Source organism: Triticum aestivum, chromosome 4A (genome assembly GCF_018294505.1).
Source record: "Triticum aestivum cultivar Chinese Spring chromosome 4A, IWGSC CS RefSeq v2.1, whole genome shotgun sequence".
NCBI classification, from domain to species: domain Eukaryota; kingdom Viridiplantae; phylum Streptophyta; class Magnoliopsida; order Poales; family Poaceae; genus Triticum; species Triticum aestivum.
The window spans coordinates 75,379,743-75,406,624 of record NC_057803.1 but is presented as its reverse complement, the minus strand read 5'-3'; the positions used below and the strand labels follow the sequence as shown (position 1 = coordinate 75,406,624).

Here is a 26,882-nt window from a genome sequence, read left to right as displayed (position 1 = left end):
CGTTTCGTATCAATCAAACGACGGTAGGATGACCTAAACGAAAAAATGCCTGACCGCTCATAGTACCATGCCCACCCCAATCGCTAGATGTCATGGTACTGAGCGAAATATTCATAACAACGTCCACATCAATGGGATTCATATGCTGATAAACGGCAGCCTGGCTCCACTATTTAGATGTATTGTCGATCTATTTCGTGACAAGAACAGGGGAGTTGTCCGAATTCCTTGTTTTGATTCCAAACATGCGTTGTTTTCCCCATCTCCAATTCGCAGAGGGCCTGCATGAACAGTCCCCGTTTCAAAACTTCTAGGCCTGCATGAACAACTCACCACACTTGAGATGGTTGGGATCCAAGCTCCGATTCCAGCAAGTCAGAAGATGGGAAGTACTTTGCTTTGAGAATCCACGCACTCAACGATCTCGACTCATGAAGGATCCTCCAACCTTGCTTTTCGAACATGACAAGGTTCAAAATATACGTATCCAGGAACCACAAACCCCCATGTGTACTTAGGCATGGTCAGATCATTCCAAGACACCCACGTCGTCTTTCTCTTTCCATCTTTACAGCCCCCAATTTTTTTCTTCCAAACCATGGTATTTAGTTGATTGCATAGCCCACGAGGTAGCAAACAACATGACATACAATAAGTCAGGATTGCCGGTGCAATAGACTCTCCTTCCGAGAAGAGGCGATACATCTTTCAATCCAACACTGAACTTTTGGCCAAAGCCTATCCAAATATCCGTTATTTACTCTTCTTCATATTTGACGGCAAGCCAATGTATCGTTTATTCAAGGATTTACTGGGGACAGTAAGAACAGCTTTGATACAATTCCTTCACGACTCCGGGCAGCCCTTATAAAAAAATTTACGGAACTTTGACGGGTTAATTTTCTAGTCATAAGCATCACAACACTTTTGCACTGTGTCTCTAATGATTGTAGCAGCTTCCTCATCTGCTTTGAACATAAGTAAAGCTATCATCCACAAACAAAGATATGATTAACCGGAAGTGCTGAGGGAAAAAAAATTGTTTTAGGATACTCTCATCGGTGTTTTTTTTTTGTGACATGGATACTCTCATTGTTTTTTTAAGAGTACCCAATGGATGCTCTCATTGGGTGGAATCTGACCGTTGGTTGTAGTAGCTTTGACATGCTCTCGATCCAATTTGCAAAGTGGTCGTGGCCAGGCCCAGATGAAAAGGCCCAGAGAAAAAGAGAAAAAACCCAGAAGAGCAGGAACCCTCTAGAATCCCCAATCCGGCAATTCCCGCACGGCAGCGTTTCCATCCCCCCTTTCTTCTTCTTCCAACGGCCGAAAGGGTCGTTTCGCAAGTTCTTGAGCCGAGCGGGTCGAGTCCGCGGCCAGAGAGACCAACGGAAATCAAAGAACAGTTGAGTCCGCTCGCACCCGCCATTCCCGACTCGATTGCGGCTTCACGTACTGGGGTTCCAAGTTCCAACTATCCCTCGCTTGCTCATCCGGATCTGGGGAATTTTTGCAGGTTCGCGAACCCCTCCGACCTCGCCCCCTCCCGTCCCGTCCCATGGCGACGGGGGAGACCGAGCGAGGCTCCTCCGACGGCCTCCCCGAGGACATGATCCCGGAGATCCTCGCCCGCCTGCCGCCCAAGCACCTCCTCCGCTCCCGCGCCGCCTGCAAGGCCTGGCGCGACCTCGCCACCGACCCCGCCTTCATCCGCAGGCACCACTCCTTCCAGCCACGGCAGGCCCTCGTCTTCACCTACGGCGTCGGCGGCTGCCTCCAGGCCGTCGACCTCGCCACCAACAAGCGCCGGACGGTCCTGCGGGTCATCCAGAGGGTGCCCCCGCCCCGCCCCTTCGCCGACGGCGCACTCATGGTCCACGGCTCGTGCGACGGCCTGCTCCTCCTCAGCTTCCACAGGTCCTTCTTCGTCTGCAACCCTGCCACGCGCCAAGGCGCCCGCCTGCCGCTGCTGCTTCAGGATGGCCGAGATGTCCTGGGGTTCTACCAGCACGCCGCTTCCGGGGAGTACCGGGTGCTGTACCACGAGGCTGGGGGCCTGGGCCTCCAGATGTCGCACACCTACTACGTCCTCACGGTGGGATCCCCGCAGGCCAGGAGCATCGACCTTCGCACGTCGTCGGCTGAAGTGGGCGCCGGGCTGATGGGAGGGCTGGAGCGCTCTTGCACATCGCCGCCCGTCCTTCTCCATGGCAGCCTGCACTGGTCGCCGCAACTGAGCCAAGGGGGCCACATACTGGTGTTCGACCAGGCTGCTGAGTCATTCAGGCGGATCTCTCCTCCCGCGCAGGCGATGCTGACCAAGGACGACCACACGCAGCTGTTTGAGATGGAGGGCAAGCTTGCCATGTTCTGCTCGCCCCAATTCGCAAAGAACTTGGCGGTTTGGTTCATGGATGACTACAAGGAGATGCGCTGGGTCTGGAAGTACTGGGTTAAGCTGTCCTTCAAGCTTGCTTATCAACCTATACCGTTGCCACCTTGTCCGATTGTCCTGTACCAGGAGGGGGATATGCTGGTGCCGGAGGAAGTCTCTGACAAGGTGTTGCATTGTGATAAGACGGGTAAATCGCTGGGGCCTGTTGACTGCTCTGCTGGGGGCACCAGAGTTACTCCACATATGCTCAAAGAAAGCCTTGTCCTCCATGACTTCCTTCAGACGCAGCGGAATGATGGTGCCTGTGAATGGTTCTCCGAGGTCGAGTTCGCTGATGGCTCGGATACTGCAATCGCTGGTGATGAAACCCAAACTGATTAGCTTCTTCTGATCAGTTTGACCTATTTGAACAGTTTGCCCCATTCATGATTCGCGCAGCGGTTACAGAGGTTCACAGATATTGATTCCTTCTTTCTCTTTTAATACGACAGCAGGGGTTTCTTGTAGTCTGTGCAATTATCTCGTGTTATGTCTCAGTACAATGTATGTTGGATATTGCATGTTTTCCATAACATGGATTTTGAACGAATTGGATGTGTTCTGAACATGATTTCGAATGGCTTGGGCATCATATCGGATGATATACCTGCATGTCATGATTGTTGTTATCGAACTTGTTTGTGATACGGATACCGTTGCTATGTACTGTTTTCACTGCTGGAATTTAGGGTATCATAATTATGCTCTGAAGTATTTTTTTAGTGGTTGCAGTTGTAGATTTTGATCTGGAGCCGATGCTACTATGTTGTTTTTGTACTATTGTTGAGGTGATTGTTCTATAAGCTGCTCCTAATTGTGTCTACCGTTAGTGTTACATTCGGAGAAAAGCATATATGCACCTTGTTGATTACATGGTGGTTATTCATCTTCTATATTTTTGAATTTTTGTCTGGTGAGTTATCTTGCTGATGTTTGCACCAGATTCATTCATGCTTTGTTGGCATCGTAGGCATTGTTGAAAACTGAACACTGTCATGCATGAAAATTGTGTTGTATGAAAAGATTTTAGGCATGTTGACTGCAATAGACAAAAGAACATTAGTTATGGTACTCCCTCCGTCCGGAAATACTTGTCATCAAAATGGATAAACGGAGATGTATCTAGACATATTTTAGTTCTAGATACATCCCTATTTATACATTTTGATGACAAGTATTTTCGGACGGAGGGAGTAGTATTTACTTACAGCTGAGAACATAGAAGTATTATATTGTGTTCAATGATCAGTAGCTTAGTGCTGGATTTGGAGAAAGATCGCTATACATTTGGAAAAGATGCCCAACTGTTGAACTTAAACTGTTGCTTACATAATGCCGTGCATCTTCGCACCATTGATGTAGTTACTAGTTACAGTGGAGTGGAACTGTGGCAGTGTTACATACCATGAGTCCATGACTAGTATTCATGAACTGGAATATGGGGTTGTTATCTTAAACTATAACTCCTTGGACTCAAATCTTAACACATTTTTGGGAAATGATGATGGTGAGTTCTATTATGCTTCAGTACACTATATGTTGGAAATTACAAAATTTCCATTGCATGAATTGTGAACGAATTGCATGTGGTCTGGACATGGTTTCGAAAGGCTTGTGCATCATATTGGATGGTTGCAGGCCATGATGGCTTTTATTGAACTTGTTTCTGGTATGAAAAGATTTTAGGCATGTTGACTGCAATATCCAAAAGAACATTAGTTATGGTAGTATTTACTTACAGCTGAGAACATAGTAACTATTATATAATCATTATTGCTATGTACTGTTTTCGTTGCCGGAATTTAGGGTATCATCATTATGCTCTGAAGAAAAAAAAATCAGTCGTGCAGTGTTGTTTTTGTCTCATTGTTGAGGTGATTGTCCTATAAGCTGCTCCTAATTTTGTGTACCGTTAGTGTTATATGCAGAGAAAGGCATATACGCTCCTTCTTGACCACATGTTGGTGATTCATCTTCTATAGTTTTGATTTTTTTTTGTATGCCGAGTTATCTTGCTGATGTTTGCACCAGATTCATTCATGCATTGTTGGCATCATAGGCATTGTTGAAAACTGAACACTGGCATGCATGAAAGTTGTCTTGTATGAAAAGATTTCAGGCATGTTGACTGCAGTTTGCAAAAGAACAATAGTAATGGTAGTATCTACTTACAGCTGAGAACATAGTACTCCCTCTGTATCAAAATATAAGACCTTTTTTGATACAAAGAGAGTATCAAAAAACGTTTTATATTTTGATACAAAGGGAGTATTATATTGTGTTCAATGATCAGTAGCTTAGTGCTGGATTTGGAGAAATGCCGCTATGCATTTGGAAGTGATGCCCTAACTGTTGAACTTAACTTGTTGCTTCCATAATGCCATGCATCTTCACACCATTGATGTACTCCGTAGTTACTAGTTACAGTGGAGTGAAATTGTGGCAGTGTTACTTACCATGACTAGTATTCATGCACTGGAATATCGAGTTGTTATCTTAAATTGTAACTCCTTGGACTCAAATCTGAACACATTTTCGGATATGTTGATGGAGACTATTAGTATATTGCGTGTGTTTCAGAGTCGTTTGAGTCAAAATACGAATTTGGCATGAGGGAAGCTAGAGGCCAACTCTGCCAGCACAGTGCCTGGACGATGTCGAGCTTTGGATTTTGATCTCATGGCTGTGAAGGAAAGCATGGTTGAATTTTTGTTCTTTTCAGAGGATTTTTGTCTGTAATGTGAGTTTGATTTGATGATTTGATCACATGCCGTAGCTTGTCTGTGCTGCTAGTGTTTTTAACTCTTGATTATTTTTTTGGTCTTCATGTTTTCCATGATGGATCAGTTGATCAATAAAAATATATTTCTACAATGGATTTAAACTTTCTTACTATGCTTTTTTCCCTTGCAAAAACTTTGTACTTCATGAGAATGGTGCTTTCACTTAAGAAATGAATATTCTTTTGCAATATGTAATGATATAAACGGTTGTGAGGGTCCATTTGTTAGAAAGATCAAATGGATGGCCGATGTTAAGGTACATGTATGAAGATCTTGCGGCTGAAATCTGTCGATGGCCTATGCTAAAGTACACGGTGTCTATTGAGAACCGAAACAGTGGTACATTCTCCTTCCTGTGAGGTTAAGGGTTTTTCCTAACCAAGGGATTTCTTAACCGAAATAGTGGTAGGATTATTTTTTCTAATTCGTGAACATGTGTGTTGAAATAGATGAAACCAACAAGGATATGTTTAGTTCTAATAAAACAGTGACCATATATATATTTGGAAATGCTAAAAAACTGACGTTAGACTTTTGAGCATGGCAAACAAAATGTTTTTTTATGATAAATTATGTGTCGCGAGCATTTTTAAGCATGAAAAATCTAACGTTTTTTAGGCGAATTACACTCAATTTGCCATAAAAAATGTTTGGTTTGCCATGCTTAATAAGCTGACGTCCTTCATCCGTGCTTCGACGGTGCTTCGGTGGGCTGGCTTGGTGATTTAGCATGACTTAATTTCCATGCCAAAAGCTTATACGCTAAATAATCCGAAGGAGGAGTACATTTCCCCTTTCCCTTTATATATTGACGGTTATTGTGTGTTTGGATTGTGTCCTCGTTGAAAAATGCCTGGCCTGGAGCGTGCCTGAAAAGTGCCTGGCTTGTGTTTGGTTGCTACCCTGGAGAATTCTCTTTTTTAGGAAATTCGCTAGGTTGCTTAAGAAAACAAAGAACTACTCTCCCCACAGCTCCCATCCCTCGTTCCACCGGCCCCGACCTCGACCTCGACCACACTCTTCTGCTTCCCCAGGTCTTCCAATCCACCAGCCTCTCCGCCGCGAAACCCTAGCCCCCCTGAGCCACCCCCCGTCGAGGCCGCTGGCGGATGGCGAAGGCGTGACCGGCGCGGACAGCACCCCGTTCCCGCCCTCAGCCCCGCATCTGATGTTCCTCTCCCGCATCGTCCTGCGCGACCTGGACTCCATCGACTCCCCCGCCTCCATGGCGACCTCCAAGAAGGTGGTGACGCGCGACGAGTGGGAGCGCAAGCTCCGCGACGTCAAGATCCGCAAGGAGGACATGAACCGCCTCGTCATGAACTTCCTCGTCACCGAGGGCTTCGTCGACGCCGCCGACAAGTTCCGCGTCGAGTCCGGCACCCAACGTACCGTCCCATGAGTCGAGAATCATTCATCTCTCGTGATGCTCGGGGTATGTGGACACTGAATCGGCGTTTCTGCGGTTTTGTTTGCAGCGGACATCGACCTGGCCACCATCACGGATCGGATGGAGGTGAAAAAGGCGGTTCAGTCAGGGAATGTCCAGGAGGCAATCGAGAAGATCAACGATCTTAACCCCACGGTTCGGTTCTGTCGCCTCGCAATTTTAGTTTGGATTTGGAAATTGGACTGTCAGGAAAGTTAGGATGGATGAGGACGATAATGGTCCTGCTGTCCTGATATTTCGCTGTATATATGAGGACCTTGTGGTAGCTGACAATGCGAACAATATGGAAATATGCCAGGCAATTTGAATTAACTAATATATTTTGAACTAGAAACTTATTGCTCTTCAGATTACCAGTCTTTGTTTGGATTTTTGGATACAACTAATTGTACAAAGAAGAGAAGGGAGCTTCCAACTGAACGGATTGCACAATTTTCTCATATAACCCTAAAACTGTATGCCAGTTTCATGGTTGGAACTTAGAACCTGGTACTTTAACAACAACAACAACAACAACAAAGCCTTTAGTCCCAAACAAGTCGGGGTAGGCTAGAGGTGAAACCCACAAGATCTCGCAACCAACTCATGGCTCTGGCACATGGATATCAAGCTTCCACGCACCCCTGTCCATAGCTAGCTCTTTGGTGATACTCCAATCCTTCAGGTCTCTCTTAACGGACTCCTCCCATGTCAAATTCGGTCTACCCCGCCCCCTCTTGACACTTTCCGCACGTTTTAGCCGTCCGCTATGCACCAGAGCTTCTGGAGGCCTGCGCTGAATATGCCCAAACCATCTCAGACGATGTTGGACAAGCTTCTCTTCAATTGGTGCTACCCCAACTCTATCTCGTATATCATCATTCCGGACTCGATCCTTCCTCGTGTGGCCACACATCCATCTCAACATACACATCTCAGCCACACCTAACTGTTAGACATGTCGCCTTTTAGTCGGCTAACACTCAGCGCCAACATTGCGGGTCGAACCGCTGTCCTGTAGAAGTTGCCTTTTAGCTTTTGTGGCACTCTCTTGCCACAGAGAATGCTAGAAGCTTGGCGCCACTTCATCCATCCGGCTTTGATTCGATAGTTGACATCTTCATCAATACCCCCATCCTCCTGCAACATTGACCCCAAATATCAAAAGGTGTCCTTCCGAGGTACCATCTGGCCATTAAGGCTAACCTCCTCCTCCTCACACCTACTAGTACTGAAACCGCACATCATGTACTTGGTTTTAGTTCTACTAAGCCTAAACCCTTTCAATTCCAAGGTTTGTCTCCATAACTCTAACTTCCTATTTACCCCCGTCCGACTATCGTCAACTAGCACCATATCATCCGCAAAGAGCATACACCATGGGATATCTCCTTGTATATCCCTTGTGACCTCATCCATCACCAATGCAAAAAGATAAGGGCTCAAAGCCGACCCCTGATGCAGTCCTATCTTAATCGGGAAGTCATCAGTGTCGACATCATTTGTTCGAACACTTGTCACAACATTATCGTACATGTCCTTATGAGAGTAATGTACTTTGCTAGGACTTTGTGTTTCTCCAAGGCCCACCACATGACATTCTGCGGTATCTTATCATAGGCCTTCTCCAAGTCAATGAACACCATATGCAAGTCCTTCTTTTGCTCCCTATATCTCTCCATAAGTTGTCGTACCAAGAAAATGGCTTCCATGGTCGACCTCCCAGGCATGAAACCAAACTGATTTTTGGTCACGCTTGTCATTCTTCTTAAGCGGTGCCCAATGACTCTCTCCCATAGCTTCATTGTATGGCTCATCAGCTTAATTCCACGGTAATTAGTACAACTCTGAACATCCTCCTTGTTCTTGAAGATTGGTACTAATATACTCCGTCTCCATTCTTCTGGCATCTTGTTTGCCCGAAAAATGAGGTTGAAAAGCTTGGTTAGCCATAGTATCGCTATGTCCCCAAGACCTTTCCACACCTCAATGGGGATACAATCAGGGCCCATCGCCTTGCCTCCTGTCATCCTTTTTAAAGCCTCCTTGACCTCAGACTCCTGGATTCGCCGCACAAAACGCATGCTGGTCTCATCAAAGGAGTCGTCCAGTTCAATGGTAGAACTCTCATTCTCCCCATTGAACAACTTGTCAAAGTACTCCCGCCATCTATGCTTAATCTCCTCGTCCTTCACCAAGAGTTGGCCTGCTTCGTCCTTGATGCATTTGACTTGGCCAATATCCCTCGTCTTCCTCTCTCGGATCTTGGCCATCTTATAGATGTCCCTTTCGCCTTCCTTCGTGCCTAACCGTTGTAGAGGTCCTCATATGCCCAACCCCTTGCTTCACTAACAGCTCGCTTTGCGGCCTTCTTTGCCATCTTGTACTTCTCTATGTTGTCTGCACTCTATCCAAGTATAGGCGTCTGAAGCAATCTTTCTTCTCTTTAATCGCCTTGTGGACATCATCATTCCACCACCGAGTATCCTTATCTTCGCTTCTCCTTCCCCTGGACACTCCAAACTCCTCCGAGGCCACCTTACGAATGCAAGTCGCCATCTTCATCCACACATTGTCCGCATCCCCTCCTTCCTCCCAAGGGCCCTCCTTAATGACCCTCTCCTTGAACGCCTGAGCTACCCCCCCCCCCCCCCCCCCCCCTTGAGCTTCCACCACTTCGTTCTAGCGACTTTGGCACGCTTATCCCGCTGGACACGAATCCGAAAGCGGAAGTCAGCAACCACCAACTTATGCTGGGGTACAACACTCTCTCCAGGTATCACCTTACAGTCTAGGCACACACGCCTATTTTCTCTTCTCGAGAGGATGAAATCAATCTGGCTAGAGTGTTGGCCACTACTAAAAGTCACCAGATGTGATTCTCTCTTTCTAAAGGGGGTGTTAGCTACAATCATGTCGTAGGCTAGAGCAAAGCTTAAGGCATCTTCTCCTTCTTGAGAGGATGAAATCAATCTGGCTAGAGTGTTGGCCACTACTAAAAGTCACCAGATGTGATTCTCTCTTTCTAAAGAGGGTGTTAGCTACAATCATGTCGTAGGCTAGAGCAAAGCTTAGAACCTGGTACTTTAAGCAGAACAATTGCAATCAGACTAGCATATGGCATGGCATTGATTAGTTGTAAACTTTGGGTTCACCATTGTTTAACCCAATGCTGGTGATTGATGAGGTGGCAGCTGATTTCTCATCTTCTCATAAATACCCTGTAGTACAGTGGAGCAGAGTGTTAACCCAATAATGTGTGAGTTATGAGGTTTCTCTTTGAACCATGTTTGTTTTTCTCATTAGAAGTTAGCTCTTTTGTACCAGAAATTAAATCTTTGGTTGGTAGCTAGAAGACCACTCCTGCTCTGTTTTTTTTATCCAATAGGATGCTATCTTGTGTATACTTCTAAGGGAAGTTCTGTGGTAATATAAAACCGGTGTAGGTTTTTTTTTGAGAAAACCCAAATGGCCTTTGCGTTTCATTGCATTGGAAAGAAAGGGAATTTACATCCTCCTAGGAGGCAGGTTTACACAGTTGTCAGATGATCAGTGGACATCCCAGGATGATGGCAAAACGACCCTGAGCCCTTGAGCCCCGGCCTTTGCCCAACATCGGGCCTCGTCCTTGATCCTGTCGACAAGCTCATTGAGCGATGGGCTCACATGGTCAAAAACGCACGCGTTCCTATGCTTCCAGATCATCCACGGCACCAAAAGCGCCATGGATTTCAGCGCCTTGCGGAGCTCTGGCGGTGTAGGGTTTTTATTGTGCATTTTTCACAATTGGGTGTGGCCGCACCCATGTGTATATTTTGAAGTGATTACTCTATAAAGCTTGCCTTAATTAGATTTTGACTTCCTGTCCTGGTTTCAATTTTGATATGCAGATTCTGGATACAAATCCCGAATTATACTTCCATCTCCAGCAGCAAAAATTAATAGAGTTGATTCGTGCGGGGAAGATAAATGAAGCTTTGGAGTTTGCTCAAGAAGAACTTGCACCAAGAGGCGAAGAAAATGTGAGTTGTAGTGTCTCTATTACTTTAGTTAGGACTCAAGAGTTCAAACCAATCTATATTAATCACTACGCACTAATATTTCTTGGCAATACCACTGATATTAAGACCATGTCGTGACATTATTTTTCGTTATTGAAATGTTGCAGCAAACCTTTCTGGAGGAAATAGAGAAAACTGTAGCACTGTTGGTTTTTGAAGATGTAAAAAATTGCCCATATGGTGAACTGTTGGACGTTTCTCAACGCTTAAAGACGGCAAGTGAAGTTAACGCTGCCATTCTCACAAGCCAAAGTCACGAGAAAGGTCAGTAGCATGAGGATGTGAATGTTGTGTACTTGTGATGCCTAATATTTATCCGTTTGTCTATTTCATGATTTAGTGAGACTGAGGTGTACCTGCATCCATGTGACATATGAACAACTGATATCAAATATCTTATTTTAGAATATGCTGCCTTTTGGTAAAAGAATCTGAAACTAACAAATTGTCAGATGCTTGGGAATTAGGAGCGTTGGGAGTTGATCGTAGGTTGTAGCTGTGCTCTACGGGAGGACGAGGCTTGAAGCCTCGTCGCCCCATGGCAGGGAAGAGGAGAGGCGCACAAGGCGCAGGGTAACCAAGTTGCGTTTTTTCTTGCTTGATTCGTTCCTCCACAGGGAGGCAATATAAATAGTCAAGTTACATGACGACTCCTAGTAGAAATAGAAACAGACTCCTACTTGTTTTAGGAACAGTAGGGAAAACCTTCTTTGGGACAAAAAACCCTTCCGTTTCCAAACCTGATACTAATTGATACTAATTTGGACACCCCCTGTCCGCTGGCCTCCTCTCTCTGGTTGTACGTCTCCTATACGTACGCCCCCACATGACACAAGTGTATACCCTATCTAGAACAATGGATAGAAACATGATGCATTTATTCTCATTTTGTACCTCAAAGCAAAGCTAATACTGAATTTTGCCAGAATGTCACATAACTACATATAAATATAAGCAGACATGGCCATGCTCAATACTGGTAACGCTTAAGCTGATCATATGTGATTGGTGATATAAGTAAGAAATACTGATAAGCATGAGTCAGATTATTGCATAGGGCTGCTGCTTGATAATCATTTTGAGAATGTGCCATTGAAAAAAACATGAATTTCAAGGTTAACAGAATGAAAGTTTTGCCTTTTGTGTCTGCTCTTTCAAACTTGCTTCAATCGAAAGTCCTTGATCCTTATGTTTGTTGCATATAACAGATCCAAAGCTCCCCAGTCTGTTGAAGATGTTGATTTGGACTCAAAACCAGCTGAACGAAAAGGCGGCATATCCTCGAATCAACAACTTATCCACCGCCGCACTGGAAGATCCAGCAATATGAGCTGCTGTCCAAAGTGTTGGAGTGTTGACTATGGAGCTTAGGCACCAGCAGCAGCCATGTCTGCATGTACACTATCTGTCGTAGGTCTGTTGTTCGTTTCATCAATGTTCTAGCTTAATGCAAAAAAAAAAAAACCAGATAGATAATCCTGCTCTCTCCTGTCGTATAGGTTGTTCTTGTCATTTTTTTTGAAAACAGAGATAAATGTTGCATTTGATTGTTGTTTACAAACTACTCCCTCCTTCCATCTATATAGGGCCTAATGCGTTTTTTAAGACCGCCTTTGACTATTGACAAGATTAATAGTACATGACATGCACAATGTGAAAATTATATCATTGAAAGCTCCTTTCACACACGAATTTAACGGTGTGCTTTGTGTAAGTTGCATGTCATATATTATTGCTCTAATATTTGGTTAAAATTAGCCTCGAAAAACGCATTAGGCCCTATATAGATGGAAGGAGGGAGTATGTGTTGTTGAATTATTGGGGATAATGTGTTGCACACCATTCATGTGTTCTGCTGGAATGATGCAAAGCAAGGCATCAAGTTCAGCTTGCCTACTGTACAGAAGAATGCTAGTGTTATTAATTTTACTGGTTTCATAGGAATACCATAAGTGAAAAATCATACTAATATTCGAATCTGTACCAAAAACCGTTGAAAGTCAGACGTCGCACATTTTCAAACCGAGGGAGTATCTTATTTGTAGGACCCTGATAAGTGCAACACGTGTGGCATGAAGAAATTTTGACCTGACGTTTTTTTATGACAAGTTTAGTTACCTGAGGATGACAACTTTAGTTGTGAAGCACGGCAACTTTTGGTTTTGAATGGCAAGTTTTAGTTTTTTTGGTTTTTTATGACAATTTTAATTCTAAAAACGTCACTCGTGCCACACTTGTGATCCTTATCATTTGGGTATATTTGAAACAAGTTTTGGATAGTTCGTAGGGCGCTGTGCCACACTTGTGACTCTTATCATTTATCATTTGGGTATATTTGAAACAAGTTTTGGAAAGTTGGTAGGGCGCTGCGATCCTCACTGCCGTCCTCTACGGAGAGCTAGACGCAACTGCAGTGCAGTCTCGCTGCCGCCGCCATGCATGCCGACGCCATTGCCACTACTCATCCATGAGGACCAAGCCCCCGACCTTCTCGGTCACCACCGCGTCGCAGCTCCACGACGCCATCGACCGCCTCCTCCCGCTGCTCCGCGCCGACGCCGCCCACGCCCCGGCCGCGCGCGCGCTCGCCGCGGCCGCCGCCTCGCTCCCGCCCTCCACGCTGCTCTCCAACCGCCTCCTCCACCTCCTCTCCTCCAACGCCGCCTCCCTCCCCGACGCCCTCGCCCTCCTCTCCTCCGCCCCGAGCCCCGACCGCTGCTCCTACAACACCCTCGTCGCCGCGCTCTGCCGCTCGCCGCGCCACCTCGCCTCCGCGCGCGCGCTGTTCGACCGAATGCCCCACAGGGACCACTTCTCCTGGTCCGCCATCGTCTCCGCCTACTCCCGCCACGGCCGGCCCCTCGACGCGCTCGCGCTCTACCGCCGGATGCAGGGGGAGCCCGGGAGCGCCGACGCCGACAACCAGTTCACCGCGTCCAGCGCGCTCGCTGCCGCCACCGCCGCCCGGTGCGCCCGCGCGGGCAGGGAGCTGCACTGCCACGTGGCCAGGAGAGGGATCGGCGCGGGCGATGCCGTCATGTGGAGCGCGCTGGTGGACATGTACGCCAAGTGCGGCCGGTTGGACGATGCCAGGAGGGTGTTCGATGGGATGCTGGTCCGGGACGTCGTCTCCTGGACGGCGATGGTGGAGAGGTACTTTGACGCCGGGCGCGCCGGGGAAGGATTCAGGCTGTTCCTCCAGATGCTGAGAGCCAGAGGTGTTCGACCGAATGAGTTCACGTACGCGGGGGTTCTGCGTGCTTGCGCAGAGCTCGCCGTCGAGAGCCTCGGGAGGCAGGTGCATGGCCGAATGTCAAAGAGCAGCGTCGGCGACTCGTGCTTTGCAGAGAGCGCGCTCCTGCACATGTACTCCAAGTGCGGGGACATGGCCAGTGTGGTGCTTGTATTCGAGGGGATGCCAAAGGCAGACCTGGTGTCGTGGACGGCAATGATCTCTGGCTATGCGCAGAATGGTCAGCCAGAGGAGGCGTTTCGCTACTTCGACATGTTCTTGAGGTCAGGAATTAGGCCTGATCATGTCACGTTCGTTGGTGTTCTCTCTGCTTGTGCTCATGCTGGTCTGGTCGACAAAGGTCTGGAGGTCTTCCATTTGATAAAGGATACGTATGGCATTGCACACACCGCTGATCATTATGCTTGCGTGATCGATCTACTCAGCCGATCAGGTCAGTTTGAACGGGCAGAGGAGATGATCAACAAGATGGCTGTCAAGCCTAACAAGTTCCTGTGGGCATCCTTGCTTGGTGGCTGCAGGATTCACAAGAATGTCCGCTTAGCTAGGCGGGCAGCGGAAGCATTGTTCGAAATAGAACCTGAAAATCCTGCGACCTATGTTACTCTAGCTAATACTTATGCATCGGTCGGTCTGTTTGATGAAGTTGAGGGTGTAAGAAAGATCATGGATGCAAAGGGCATAACGAAAATGCCGGCGTCAAGTTGGATTGAAGTTGGAAGAAGGGTGCACGTATTTCTGGTCGGTGATAAGTCACATCCTCGAACTGAAGAAATCTATGCCCTTCTGAAAAAGCTTTATGGGAAAATGAGGGAAGAAGGGTATGTAGCGGACACCGGATTTGTTCTCCATGATGTTCAAGATGAGCGGAAGGAGCATGACATTGGCTACCACAGCGAACGACTTGCTGTTGCATTTGGGATCATTGCCACTCCTGAGGGTTCCCCTATCAAGGTTTTCAAGAATCTGCGGATATGTGGGGACTGTCACACTGCTATTAAGCTCATATCGCAGATTGCTCAGAGAGAGATCATCGTAAGGGACTCGAATATATTTCATCACTTCAAGAACGGGGTTTGTTCTTGCAGAGACTATTGGTAATCTATGCTGCATATGTGGGTAGGTTTGACTTCTGATATATGGGCAACTATTATCCATTTTTTCATGGCTAAAGTTGATGTGCATCATCTATTGATTTAGCAGCTGGTGTCACATGAGGTTATTTTTTCGAGAAAACCCAAATGGCCTTTACGTTTCATTGCATTGGAAAGAGAGGGAATTTACATCCTCCTAGGAGGCAGGTTTACCTCCTAGGCTCATGAGACTTCTGGTGTCACATGAGGTTATTGCAATCCAGGCTCCAAGACTCCTTATGAAGCTGCTATTAGGAAAATGGCCTCCAAAGTTTGTAGCTCCGATACCTTGGACAATTTTTCTGCTCTGTTCAAAGGCTAAGTTATATACGTACATGTTTGCTTTCTTGTATTATAACATATCTTGTAAAGATGAGCATTTTGTACAACTGGTTTGCTAGAAATGATCAACCAACAATAACCCTGTCTTTGTTTGGCAAATCAGAAGGAAATTATACTTCATAAAGTTGGGTTTAATTTCAGAATTGTGGATGCTCTAAATTTCCGATATGCAAAGTTTCCCTCTTACACGAGCACGCTACCCACAATTATCAGTACATCAGTGAATAACGTGATGCTTTGAAAGGTATAACTCTCATGGTACTCATTTCATACAAAACCGAACCACCGAAGTATAAAAAAATCACTAGAAGAATTGCAAGAGAAACCCAATTGTAAGTCTTTTCTTGAAAACTTGCTGAGGAGGGTAGCTCTCAGTTTAGTCTATACAATGCATTGCCTCCATGAATATGGAATCTGAAAGTGCAGAAAGCTGATTTTTACAGTAACTATAACCATCACGAATTCTTATATTTGTATCTCATTGCGCAACCAATGTAAACCAGCAAATTTACAAAGCTGATCCCTGCCATCAACCAAAAGAACCGGTCAAGATGGCCTTCGTTCAAATTATCCGGGATCCATCCTGCATCTCCTCCTTGAGTTGTAAGGTATGACACCAAGGTCAATATGATTGAGCTTAAATAGCTTCCCACCGTGACCGTAACAAGTGCTAATGCAGCACATAAGCTCCTCATGGCATCTGGGGCCTGACTGTAGAAGAACTCGACTTGACCTATAGCGGTGAAAACCTCGGCAGCACCAGCAAAGCAATACTGTGGTATTTGCCAAAGAATGCTCATTGGAACAGCAACATTCTCATGGATGAGACCCTCAGTCCTGGCAATCTCTAAGCGCTTCAACTCAACAAGAGCTGCAGATACCATTGTCGCAATGGACAGGGCTAATCCAATGCCCATTCGCTGTAGCTCAGAGAAACCCTTTTCCCTTCCAGTGAACTTTCTAGCTATGGGTATGAGGACGCGGTCATAAATTGCAATCCAGATCATGACACTGATTCCGTTGAAAGTAAATAGGGATGCCGGAGGAATATCGAAAGATCCAACCCGTTTGTCAAGAACCATTCCCTGCTCCACGAATACGGAGCTCTGAGCAAATACCGCGCTGAATATGATAGTAGTAGCCCAAACCGGGAACATTCTTACAAGGATCTTCAGTTCTTCCACTTGGGTGACAGTGCATAGCCTCCATGGGTTTGCAGAAAAGTCACTCTTGGCATCAGTAGATGAGATGATGGCAGCCTTGTCAAGGAATCTGTACAAAAGGGAAATCGATGGAATTTTTTAACAGTCATACAGCAAAGTAGTTTTGCACTAACACGAAATCTACCTACAAAAGTAATACACCGGGAGAAAGACAAGTATCACATTGAAAAGCAATAGTCCATCCTTATCCTGAAGTTATATCAGATTGAGCCCTACCACACCAGTAGCACTCATTATACTCCTATTGTATTATGTACCCAGTACCCACCATGAACTAAGGCCATACATTTTGGCATGGACGCCCCCTATCCATATTCCTTCTGTTGCATTTAGGTATTCATTTTCTGCAAACCTCAAATTGAAACCTTACTAAAGGTTGTGTCATACTTCAGTGTCTACATTGGTAGTGTAAGTAACCTGTGTTGTTTCATAAATACATCGACAGATGACACTAAAAGTAAAGCAAAGATGCAGGATAAGGATCATTACTCAAGTTCACTTGTGTGCTCCAGCTTCCGGCTTCCCTCTATTGCTGAATTTTGACTATCAACCTCATACAGAAGAGATGCATCGAGTGGCAACTCGATATGCCACTTACGGAATGCTGCGACAACAACCTGGCACACTCTTGTAATTGGACTCCCACCGGGTTTCTGAAATCTGTACATATTTGAGGCTGAAAAGAAGCTTGCAATAGCCAATGCCATAAATACAGTAGGAATGGCAAATCCTATTCCCCAACCTGAGTTATCTTGTATCCAAACAATAACAGTGCCTGATAAGAGTGCACCGACATTTATGCAGAAATAGAACCAGTTGAAGAAGGAACCCTGCTTTACTCTCTCTGTCGGATCACTGTCATCAAATTGATCCGCTCCAAAGGATGACACACAAGGTTTAATGCCTCCAGTTCCTAGGGCAATCATATAGAGACCCAGGAAAAATGTGCCATTCTGAAGTAGGCTTGGTTCTGGACAGACAGATCCTAAACATGAAGGTGGTTGAAGTGCTGGAAATGATGCTGAAATCGTTAAACCAGCCAGACCCTTCAGCAAAAAGGGCGACACATGATTAAAATGGATGATTGAAGATATTGAGATGGACGGATAGATGGATCATTAGAATAAACCTGAATATAACAAAACCCACATGCTCATTATAGTTGTTCAAAAGTAAAAGATATTTTGATTCAAGTACATGGATTCATATACCAGGATGGAGCATTATGGAACAAAGGAAGAAGAGAAAAGTTTGGGTTGCTTTATCTTATACTTACAATGAAATAAATCGATGAGAAAACAGCAATAGTCCAGTACTTTCCCCAATAAGAATCTGCTAGGATGGCTCCAACGAGGGTAGTCAGATAGCATGTCCCTTGCCAAGTGATAACATTTCTTGCAGCTTCAAGATTGCCTTGATGAAGCTTTATTTTCAGATAAGTAACTAGGTTTGTTGCAATTCCATAGTAGGCCAGACGCTCACAACACTCAGTTCCTGTCACCAGACTAGCATCATTGGAAATTGCCAAACATCATGCACAAAAGCCTCAAAAATGTTTTATGCCATATGATCAATAGTTTTTAGGCTAGTTAAAATTGTCTGGTACCATTTAGCTCTAAATAAAGGCTTCTTGAAGCTGCAAGATATAAACTGGCATACTATTATTACTAACAAGCAGTACCCAATAGGTCAAATGTTTAACCATTCATTAAAAATGGATTGAGGGATGTGCTAACTAAGCAAAATAGCTCACCACTACAGTAATGATCTGCTATGAGACTGCAAGGAGCTCTTGAGCAAAATTTGGCGCGATATGGCACTCAATTTGGCACAGAGAAGCATAATTTGGCACTCAATTTGATTTTTTTCTGCAAAACTTTTTGCAAGAATGCAGCTATGGCCAGCCAGTGCCAGCCGAATTGGATGAACCAGCACAAACCGTGTACAGAGGCTCCTATATTGTGTCACCCAATTACGTACCTAGGATGAAGAAGCAGGCTCGCCAGTTGCCCGTGGCGCGCCTCGTCGCAGGACGGCCTTTGATGTCGACGGATCCATCCCCTGTGTAAACACTAGCATCCTGCTAATCAAGAAATGGCAGCACTCAGACCAGACCACCCAAGGACATACCGGGTTGCATCCCATAATTTCTCCAACATGTACAGATAGTAGTATCACTGCTGGGCAGTGCCGCGCGTCAGCCTGTCTCCGGTTTCAGTTTGAACCCAGGAGGGTGGAGGATTTGTCAACTTGCTCTCCTCTCATTCCAGAGAAAAGAAGAGGGTGGGTGACCAGCAGGATAGAACTGGCTAGGATGAAGCTGTGGTCTTCCTGTGGCTCTGCGTAACGAAAATTCAGAGAAGAAGAGGAAAAAAGCAGTGGATTTTATACTACCTGGGAAGGAAGGAGGAGCGGCTCGTGATCCCCGTCCCCTTGGACCAGCAGTCTCCTCTCCTCTGCCGCGTCCATGGAGACGGCGGGTCGCCGTCGCGGAGATCGAATCGGCAGGAGCAAATCAGGAAACTGGGTAGAGGGAGGGCAGTATTGTATTTGCCTATTTGGGCTGGGTTTGACCTCCGAGTCCTGCCTGACTCCTCGAGTGCTTGAGGTTAGAGCTACTACTTTTTTTCTTCTGTGAGAGAGCTTAGAGCTACTAGTAGTTTTTGTTTAGATATTTTTTAGTTTTTTTAGACTATTTTTTAGAATCATTTAGTTTTTTTAATTTTTTGAGACATATTTTGTTTTTTAGTTTTTTTAGACTTTTTTTTAGTGAGGTGCCTGGCCTGGCCCTGAACCTGGTACGTTGGTGTTTGTCATGAACCAAGCCAGTAGCTCACCCGAAAAGATTGCCCTTGCATAAAAAGATAACCCAGAGAGATTGTCCTTCTCGTGCTGTTATTAGGGAAATGCCCTCCAAATTTGTACTAGCTGCTATTATTACCTTTGCACAATGTATCTGCTCTTTTGAAAGATTAAATTGTGTGCACGTGTCTTTTCTAGTATTACCATATTACAGAGAGTTTGCAAGAAATGGTAAAGCAACAGCAATAGAGAATTTATACTGTACTAGTATATCTTTGATTTTGGTTCTAGAGCTTCTCGATTTCTCAGTTGCAGTGTTAGCACTTACATGCATGTGCAACGCATAAATTTCAGAAAACAAATCTTTACGGGTCGCTTTAAGGAATAACAGGATGCTTTTGAACAGGAAAGTATTAAATGTGCATGTACAAAATTGTCTTTGTATAACTCTGGTGTTACAAACTTCATACAAAACACACTCACCAAAGTAATAATTTGTCTAAAATATACATCACTAGAAGAATTGAAGTCCTTTTCTTGAGGACTTTCTGAGAAGGGCAGCTCATGTGATGTCTTGGTCTATACAATGAACTGCTCCCATGAATATGGAATCTGAAATCACAAGAACTTATTCCACAGTAGGTATGCCCATCACACATTTTTTTGGAGAAACCATCACACATTCTTATATTTGTATTTCATCGCACAACTGATGTAAACCAGCAAATTCACAAAGCTGATCCCTGCAATCAACCAGAAGAACCGGTCAAGATGGCCTTCATTCAGGTTATCCGGGATCCATCCAGGATCTCCACCTCGAGTTGTAACATACGACACCATGGTCAGTATGAACGAGCTTAAATAGCTCCCCGCTGAGACCGTGACGAGCGCAAATGCAGCACATAAACTCCTCATGGCATCTGGGGCCTGATCATAGAAGAACTCAAGCTGACCTATATTAGTGAAAACCTCGGCAGCACCAACAAAGAAATACTGCGGTATTTGCCAAAGAATGCTCATCGGAACCACAGCCTTCTCATGGATAAGACCTTCAGACGCGGCAATCTCCAAGCGCTTCAACTCAACAAAAGCTGCAGACACCATTGCAATAATGGACAGCACCAATCCAATGCCAATCCGTTGTAGTTCCAAGAAACCCTTTTCTCTTCCAGTGAACTTTCTGGCTATAGGTATGAGAACACGGTCATAAAGTGGAACCCAGATCATGACACTGATCACGTCAAAGCTCGAGAGGGACGCAGGAGGAACATTAAAAGACCCGACCCGCTTGTCGAGAACCATTCCCTGCTCTAGGAACATGGAGGAGTTCTGAGCGTACACCGCATTGAATATGATAGTAGTTGCCCAGACCGGGAACATTCTTACTAGGATCTTCAGTTCTTCCACTTGGGTGACTGTGCATAGCCTCCATGGGTTTGTAAAGAGGTCACTCTTGGCATCAGTAGATGAGATGATGGCAGCCTTGTCAAGGAATCTATACAAGACAGATTGATGAAATGTTATAACAGTCATTATACAACAAAGATAAGAGTTGCCTACAGAAATAATACACTGGATAAAAAAAGTGACAGTCCAGCCCTATCCTGAAATCTTAGTTATATAACGTTAACATTTTTATACTTGTAAATAAAATATCCGGGAAGGACTTATGAACATGTGTTGCACACATTATTGATACCAGCAGTAATAACTCTGCTTCTATTGTATTATGTACCTAGTACCCACGCGGGAACTACTGTGATGCATATAGTATGATTGCTTGGCTCTACTCATACCATTTTTATTGCATATATTTAGTTTGCACAAGCATCAAATTGAAACCTTACTGAAGGACCTTTTCGAAAATAAGTCTTACTGAAGGTTGTGTCGCAATTCAGTGCCTTCATTAATACCGCAAGTACCTTTTGTTGTTGTATTAATACATTGACATAAAAGTAAGGCAATGATGCAGCATAAGGAAGATAATTACTCAAGTTCACTTGTGTGCTCCAGCTTTCTGCTTCCCTCTATTGCTGAATTTTGACCATCAACTTCATATAAAAGAGCAGTGTCATGTGGCAATTCAACATGCCACTTACGGAATGCTGAGACAACGACCTGACACACTCTTGTGAGTGGACTCCCACCAGGTTTCTGAAATCTATACATATCTGAAGCTGAAAAGAAGCTTGCAATAGCCAATGCCATAAATACAGTAGGAATGGCAAATCCTATTCCCCAACCCGAGTTATCTTGTATCCAAACAATAACAGTGCCTGATACGAGTGCACCGATATTTATGCAGAAATAGAACCAGTTGAAGAAGGAACCCTGCTTTACTCTCTCTGTTGGATCACTGTCATCAAATTGATCAGCCCCAAAGGATGACACACATGGTTTAATACCTCCAGTCCCTAGGGCAATCATATAGAGACCTAGGAAAAATGTGCCATTCTGAAGTAAGCTTGCTTCTGGACAAACAGTTCCTAAACATGAAGGTGGTTGAAGTGCTGGAAGTGATGCTGAAAGCATTAAAACAGCCAGGCCCTTCAGGGAAAAAGGAATACATGATTAATATGGGTGATCGAAGACATTGAGATACACGGATCGATGGTTCACTAAAATCAAACTGTATATAACAAGGCCGACATGTTCATTATATTTACTTAAAAGTAAAAATATTTTGGCTTCAAATGTTAAACTACTCAGAAATTACCAAGTTGAATGTGCAACATTGTTCTATGCCAGGATGGAGCCTTATGGAATAAAGGAGGTAGACAAAAGTTTGGTTAACTTTATCTTGTACTTACGATGAAATAAATTGATGAGAAAACAGCAATAGTCCAGTACTTTCCCCAATAAGAATCTGCTAGGATGGCCCCAATGAGGGGAGAGAGATAGCATGTCCCTTGCCAAGTGGTAACATTTCTTGCAGCTTCAAGATTGCCTTGATGAAGCTTTACTTTGAGATAAGTGACTAGGTTTTTTGCAATTCCATAGTAGGCCAGACGCTCACAACACTCATTTCCTGTCACCAGACTAGTATCATTGGAACTTGCCAAAGCTCATTGCTGTATATACAAAATATGCACAAGAGTCCCCAAATGCTTTGTACCACATGGCTAATAGTGTGCTAGGCAAGCTAAAACAGATTCGTACCATATATCTCTAAATAAAGGATCTTCTAATTCCGATAAAATTCAAATTTTTAGAAGCCGGCATACTATTATACTAACTTACAGGCAGCACCAAATACTTCAAATGTTTAATCGTCCAGAAAAGAACATGTATTGGGGATGTGCATACTAAGGAAAATAGCCCGCTGGTGCAGTAATTATTTGTTATGAAAAAGTAAGGAGTTTCGTCAGTGAACAACTACTTTGCCAAAATTTGTGTGAGACGTCATTCAACATGGATTTTAGCAAACCATGTAAAAGGCCGACATAAGGAAGCAATTTGGCACTCAATTTGATTATTCTTCAAAACTTTTGTAAAACTGCAACTATGGTCAGTGCTAGCTGAAATGGATCAAACAGTCCAAACCGTGTATGAACACCCCTGTATATATATTACCTAGGATGAAGACGCATGCTCGCCAATTGCCTGTGTCGCACCTTGTTGCGGGACGGCCTTTGATGTCAACGGACCCATCACCTGTGTAAAGACTTGCATCCTGCTAATTAAGAAATAGCAGCACTCAGACTCAGTCTTAACCACCTAAGGACATACTGAAAAAGGGGCACCAAGCTGCATCCCTTGATTTACCTAACATGGACAAATAGAAGGGATTATATAGCAATTTCGTACTAAATTCCTGTGAGAAACATTTAACTCCAACTAAGGAGTAAAATATTACTACTATGCATACGAAAAAGTACTGTGCATCAGTCAAATTTTCAGCATCAATGAAGCAGAGGTCAGGAGATAGCATCCAATCCCATCTTGCTGTCTCCAGTTTCAGTTTGGACCCAACCCAAGAGGAGGAAGGATTGATCAGCTCACTCTTAGTCTCTCAAGCAAAAAGAAGGGGACGACCAGATACATACATAGAAGAAAAGTTGAATTCTACAGGCTACAAGCCTACAACTGCCTTAGGATGAACTGTTGTATGCAGTTTGTGCAGTGGAATTTCAGAAAAGAAGAAGAAAAAAGCAGTAAACTTTGCCTGATCCCCATCCTCTTGGAGCAGCAATCTCGTCTCTTGTGCTGCGTCCATGGAGATGGAGGGGCTCCGTCGCGGAGACCGAATCAGCTATTCAACAAGTATTGTGCTGGGTTGACCGGAGGTGGAGAAGTAAGTGCTTATTGTGGTCTTTCGCTGTCAGGCCCTTGTATTTATTTATTTATTTATTTATGTATCACCGTAGTGGGCGTAGAACACTGGAATTTCTCTGTCAGGTAGTACAGCTACAGCACGCCATCCCCTTCCGCTGCTCCATCTCTGTCCTGTTCTGTAAGGGAGTACATTTGTACAGTCTCAAACTTTGAGGTGTTAACTGGAAGAAATAACCGAGGTTTGTCCAATGCAAAGCAGTAGCATTGTGATAGATACATTTGTACACTCTCAAACTTTGCATTAGTAGTACTCTCTCCGTTGCTAAATATAAGTCTTTGGAGAGATTCCACTATGAACCACATACGAAGCAAAATGAGTGAATCTATACTATAAAATGCATCTACATACATCCATATGTGGTCTATAGTGAAATCTTTACAAAGACTTATATTTAGGAAGGGAGGGAGTATATCTGATGCATGAATGCTGAAAGCCTACTGTTATTATATGCTTTAATCTATTTGATTTGATTGATTGATGAAACCGGGTTCTTTACTTTGTGCCTGCTAACTGAGGCATGTCAATGTCTTCCAATGCATCATTTGCTCATATCTGCAATTTGTCCAGTAAGCACAGGTCTACCACTAATGCAAAGCAGTGGCAGCATTGTAATAGTTGTACAATTCATTTTTTTTTAAAAAGGAGGATGACCCTTGGCCTCTGCATCTGGACGATGCATACGGCCACTTTATTAATTATTCTCACAAAACCTTACAAAGTAATACAACAGTAAGCCTAAAGTCGCCGTCTAAGCAACTCTATCCAATTTATGAAGGGGCGCAGAAAGCCTGGGCCTAATACCAAACAGACATCACAGCCAAACCTAACATCTAAGACCTGAGATCCCATCCAGGACGCCTGCCGGGCATGGGTCTCACCGGTCCGGCGTGCACTCAGAGGCCGCCGTCGCCAACTGCCACCGCTCCATCTTCAGAACTGTACTGATGCATCAACCTTGCTTGGTCCAGCTATCGTCGACGCCACCACGGCGCCCAACAGCACCTCCTCCCTGCGCGCAAACAGCTGAGCACGTCGCGGTCGCCACTGATACACCTCAGCACCATGCTGCCAAGTACCACCAGCTGACACAGCTTGAAGTCTTTGAAGATCTGTCGTGCGTAGCACCTGCCGACCAGGCATGACAAGGCATAGCACCTGTCGGTCAGGCATGACTTGACATCTCCACCGAAGCTCCGTGCAAGATGAAGCCGCTCCACCTCCAGCCTCTCTGAACGGGAAGGGAGCACCCCAGGAAGACACGACGAAGAGTTGAGCACCACAGTCACCACGAGAGCCGGACCAGCCGACTGCCATGGCGAAGCGACACCACTAAAGAGAACCGCCGCCATTAGGAACGCCAAGAACGCGTTGCAGCCGTCCCACCTCCCCGCGGACCCAAAGCGGCGCCTTCAAGAAGATGACGGAGCCGGGCACCGCCGCCGCCCAACCAAAGTTGTGGCTTTTCACCCGAGTGCAGGGGGAGGACGAGGGAGAGGGAGTTGGATCTCGAAGCCGTCTTCAAGAAGGAAACAACGCCTGGAGTGCCGCCGGCATCGTGGCCGCCGCAGCCGGCCAAGAAATTACTCAGATCCAGAGCTCCCAACCCCACATCCGCGCAGTCCGCCACCGGATCCGGCCGGACCGATGAGGAGGAAGCAGCAGCACGGGGGCGCCGTCTTCAGATCTGGCGAAGGAGAGCAGCAGGGGATCCCTCCACGCGACGCCCGTGTCCACCACCAACTCGCCGCCTCAAACCCTAGGCCCGAGCCCAAGCGGCGTCGCGGCCGAGGGACTCGCCGCCACCCTCATCGGCGTCCATGCGGGGGACCCGGCGCCTGTCTCCGGCGGTGGCGAGGATAGGAATCGAGAAGGGGAGGAGGCGGACGGGGGGTTGGTCGCCCCTGAGTCGCCCTCGAGAGGGCGACGCAAGGGGAGATTAGTTGTACAATTCATAGTACATAGCGGCAGTGCAATCGTCCAACACTTTGCCTGCCTGCCTGCCTGCCTTCTTGCCAAGGCCCACTTACTTGGCCGCCAGACGAGTCAGGCGGTGCCGCAGTCCATCGCCATCATTCGACTCCTTGATGTTCAGCAGCTCGTCGCAGATGATCCACGGGAAGCTCCAGAACCGCTTCTTCTCCCGCCACCGGTGGTCAGGGTGATAGGTCACGCGGTACCACGCCAACGCCCTCCTCGACGCCTCTGCCTTCGGGCGAGACATGAACCAGCCCCGCGCCTCCTTGTGCAGGCCCTCGACCGAGTCGATGATGCGGTCCTTCATTTGCCGGATGTTGCCTGCTCCAAGGAGATTTTTTAAGACCAGAAGACAACTTGGAAGCCAAGGGAGCATCAGAGGGGAAGCCCATAGGGCCCACAACACACCAGGGCGAGGCAGAGGCCCCTGGCACGCCCTAATGGGTTGTGGGGCCCACGGGGGTCTCCTCCACTGCCTCTCAGCTCTATAAATATGCAAATATTCTAGAAACCCTAGGGGAGTCAACGAAGCACAATTCCAGCCGCCGCTAGTTCTAGAACCACAAGATCCAATCTAGAGCCCTATTCCGGCACTCTGCCGAAGGGGAACACGATTATGGAGGGGTTCATCATCCTCATAGTTGCTCCTCCGATGATGCGTGAGTAGTTCACCATAGACCTCCGGGTCCGTAGGCAGTAGCTAGCTGGCTTCTTCTCTCTTTTTGATTCTCAATACAATGTTCTCCTCGTTGTTATTAGAGATCTATTTGATGTAGTGATTTTTTGCGGTGTGTTTGTTGGGATCCGATGAAGATTGAGTTTATGATCAGATATATATCCATGAATGTTATTTGAGTTTTCTTTAGTCTCTTATATGCATGATTATTTATAGCCTTGTATTTCTTCTCTGAATCTTTGGTTTAGTTAGGACTACTAGATCGATTTTTCTTGCAATGAGAAGAGGTGCTCTGTGATTGGTTCGATCTTGCGATGTCCTCACCCAGTGACAGAAGGGATAGCGAGTCACGTATGTATCGTTGCTAATAAGGGTAAAAAGTTGGGTATATTCCTACATGAATAGATCTTGTCTACATCATGTCATCGTTCTTATT

General features: G+C 45.6%; 5 protein-coding genes across 7 annotated transcripts; 3 read left to right on the top strand and 2 right to left on the bottom strand.

Moving 5' to 3' along the window:
• The first annotated feature begins 1,259 nt into the window (after nucleotides 1-1,259).
• On the top strand, nucleotides 1,260-2,984 carry LOC123085235 (F-box/LRR-repeat protein At2g43260). The gene is made up of 2 exons (XM_044506862.1): nucleotides 1,260-1,406; nucleotides 1,517-2,984. The coding sequence occupies exon 2, from the start codon at nucleotides 1,559-1,561 to the stop codon at nucleotides 2,774-2,776; it is 1,218 nt and encodes a 405-aa protein (XP_044362797.1). The 5' UTR covers nucleotides 1,260-1,406; nucleotides 1,517-1,558; the 3' UTR covers nucleotides 2,777-2,984.
• Nucleotides 2,985-6,169: 3,185 nt separating this feature from the next.
• LOC123085234 (protein GID8 homolog) lies at nucleotides 6,170-12,268 on the top strand. Its single transcript, XM_044506861.1, has 5 exons — nucleotides 6,170-6,605; nucleotides 6,696-6,802; nucleotides 10,537-10,668; nucleotides 10,815-10,971; nucleotides 11,916-12,268. The coding sequence occupies exons 1-5, from the start codon at nucleotides 6,386-6,388 to the stop codon at nucleotides 12,035-12,037; spliced, it is 738 nt and encodes a 245-aa protein (XP_044362796.1). The 5' UTR covers nucleotides 6,170-6,385; the 3' UTR covers nucleotides 12,038-12,268.
• A 580-nt stretch (nucleotides 12,269-12,848) lies between these two features.
• Nucleotides 12,849-15,559, top strand: LOC123085232 (pentatricopeptide repeat-containing protein At4g37170). The gene is made up of 2 exons (XM_044506857.1): nucleotides 12,849-15,079; nucleotides 15,164-15,559. Exon 1 carries the CDS (start codon nucleotides 13,175-13,177, stop codon nucleotides 15,059-15,061), a length of 1,887 nt encoding a protein of 628 aa, XP_044362792.1. The 5' UTR covers nucleotides 12,849-13,174; the 3' UTR covers nucleotides 15,062-15,079; nucleotides 15,164-15,559.
• A 189-nt stretch (nucleotides 15,560-15,748) lies between these two features.
• Nucleotides 15,749-19,288, bottom strand: LOC123085233 (protein NRT1/ PTR FAMILY 8.3). 3 transcript variants are annotated; one of them, XM_044506860.1, is made up of 6 exons: nucleotides 19,053-19,288; nucleotides 18,639-18,738; nucleotides 17,935-18,152; nucleotides 17,158-17,704; nucleotides 16,923-17,002; nucleotides 15,749-16,694 (listed from the first exon to the last, which is right to left on the bottom strand). In XM_044506860.1, exons 1-6 carry the CDS (start codon nucleotides 19,125-19,127, stop codon nucleotides 15,891-15,893), a joined length of 1,824 nt encoding a protein of 607 aa, XP_044362795.1. In that variant the 5' UTR covers nucleotides 19,128-19,288; the 3' UTR covers nucleotides 15,749-15,890. The 3 variants fall into 3 exon arrangements, with proteins under 3 accessions (XP_044362795.1, XP_044362794.1, XP_044362793.1); XM_044506859.1 differs by lacking the exon at nucleotides 16,923-17,002 and having other exon boundaries at nucleotides 15,749-16,707; nucleotides 17,148-17,704; nucleotides 19,053-19,286; XM_044506858.1 differs by lacking the exon at nucleotides 16,923-17,002 and having other exon boundaries at nucleotides 15,749-16,707; nucleotides 17,148-17,704; nucleotides 18,639-18,741; nucleotides 19,053-19,264.
• A 548-nt stretch (nucleotides 19,289-19,836) lies between these two features.
• Nucleotides 19,837-26,077, bottom strand: LOC123083735 (protein NRT1/ PTR FAMILY 8.3). The gene is made up of 9 exons (XM_044505683.1): nucleotides 25,824-26,077; nucleotides 24,757-25,024; nucleotides 24,293-24,306; nucleotides 23,934-24,069; nucleotides 23,190-23,225; nucleotides 23,034-23,133; nucleotides 22,271-22,488; nucleotides 21,451-22,007; nucleotides 19,837-20,955 (listed from the first exon to the last, which is right to left on the bottom strand). The coding sequence occupies exons 1-9, from the start codon at nucleotides 26,075-26,077 to the stop codon at nucleotides 20,136-20,138; spliced, it is 2,403 nt and encodes an 800-aa protein (XP_044361618.1). The 3' UTR covers nucleotides 19,837-20,135.
• Nucleotides 26,078-26,882: the final 805 nt, after the last annotated feature.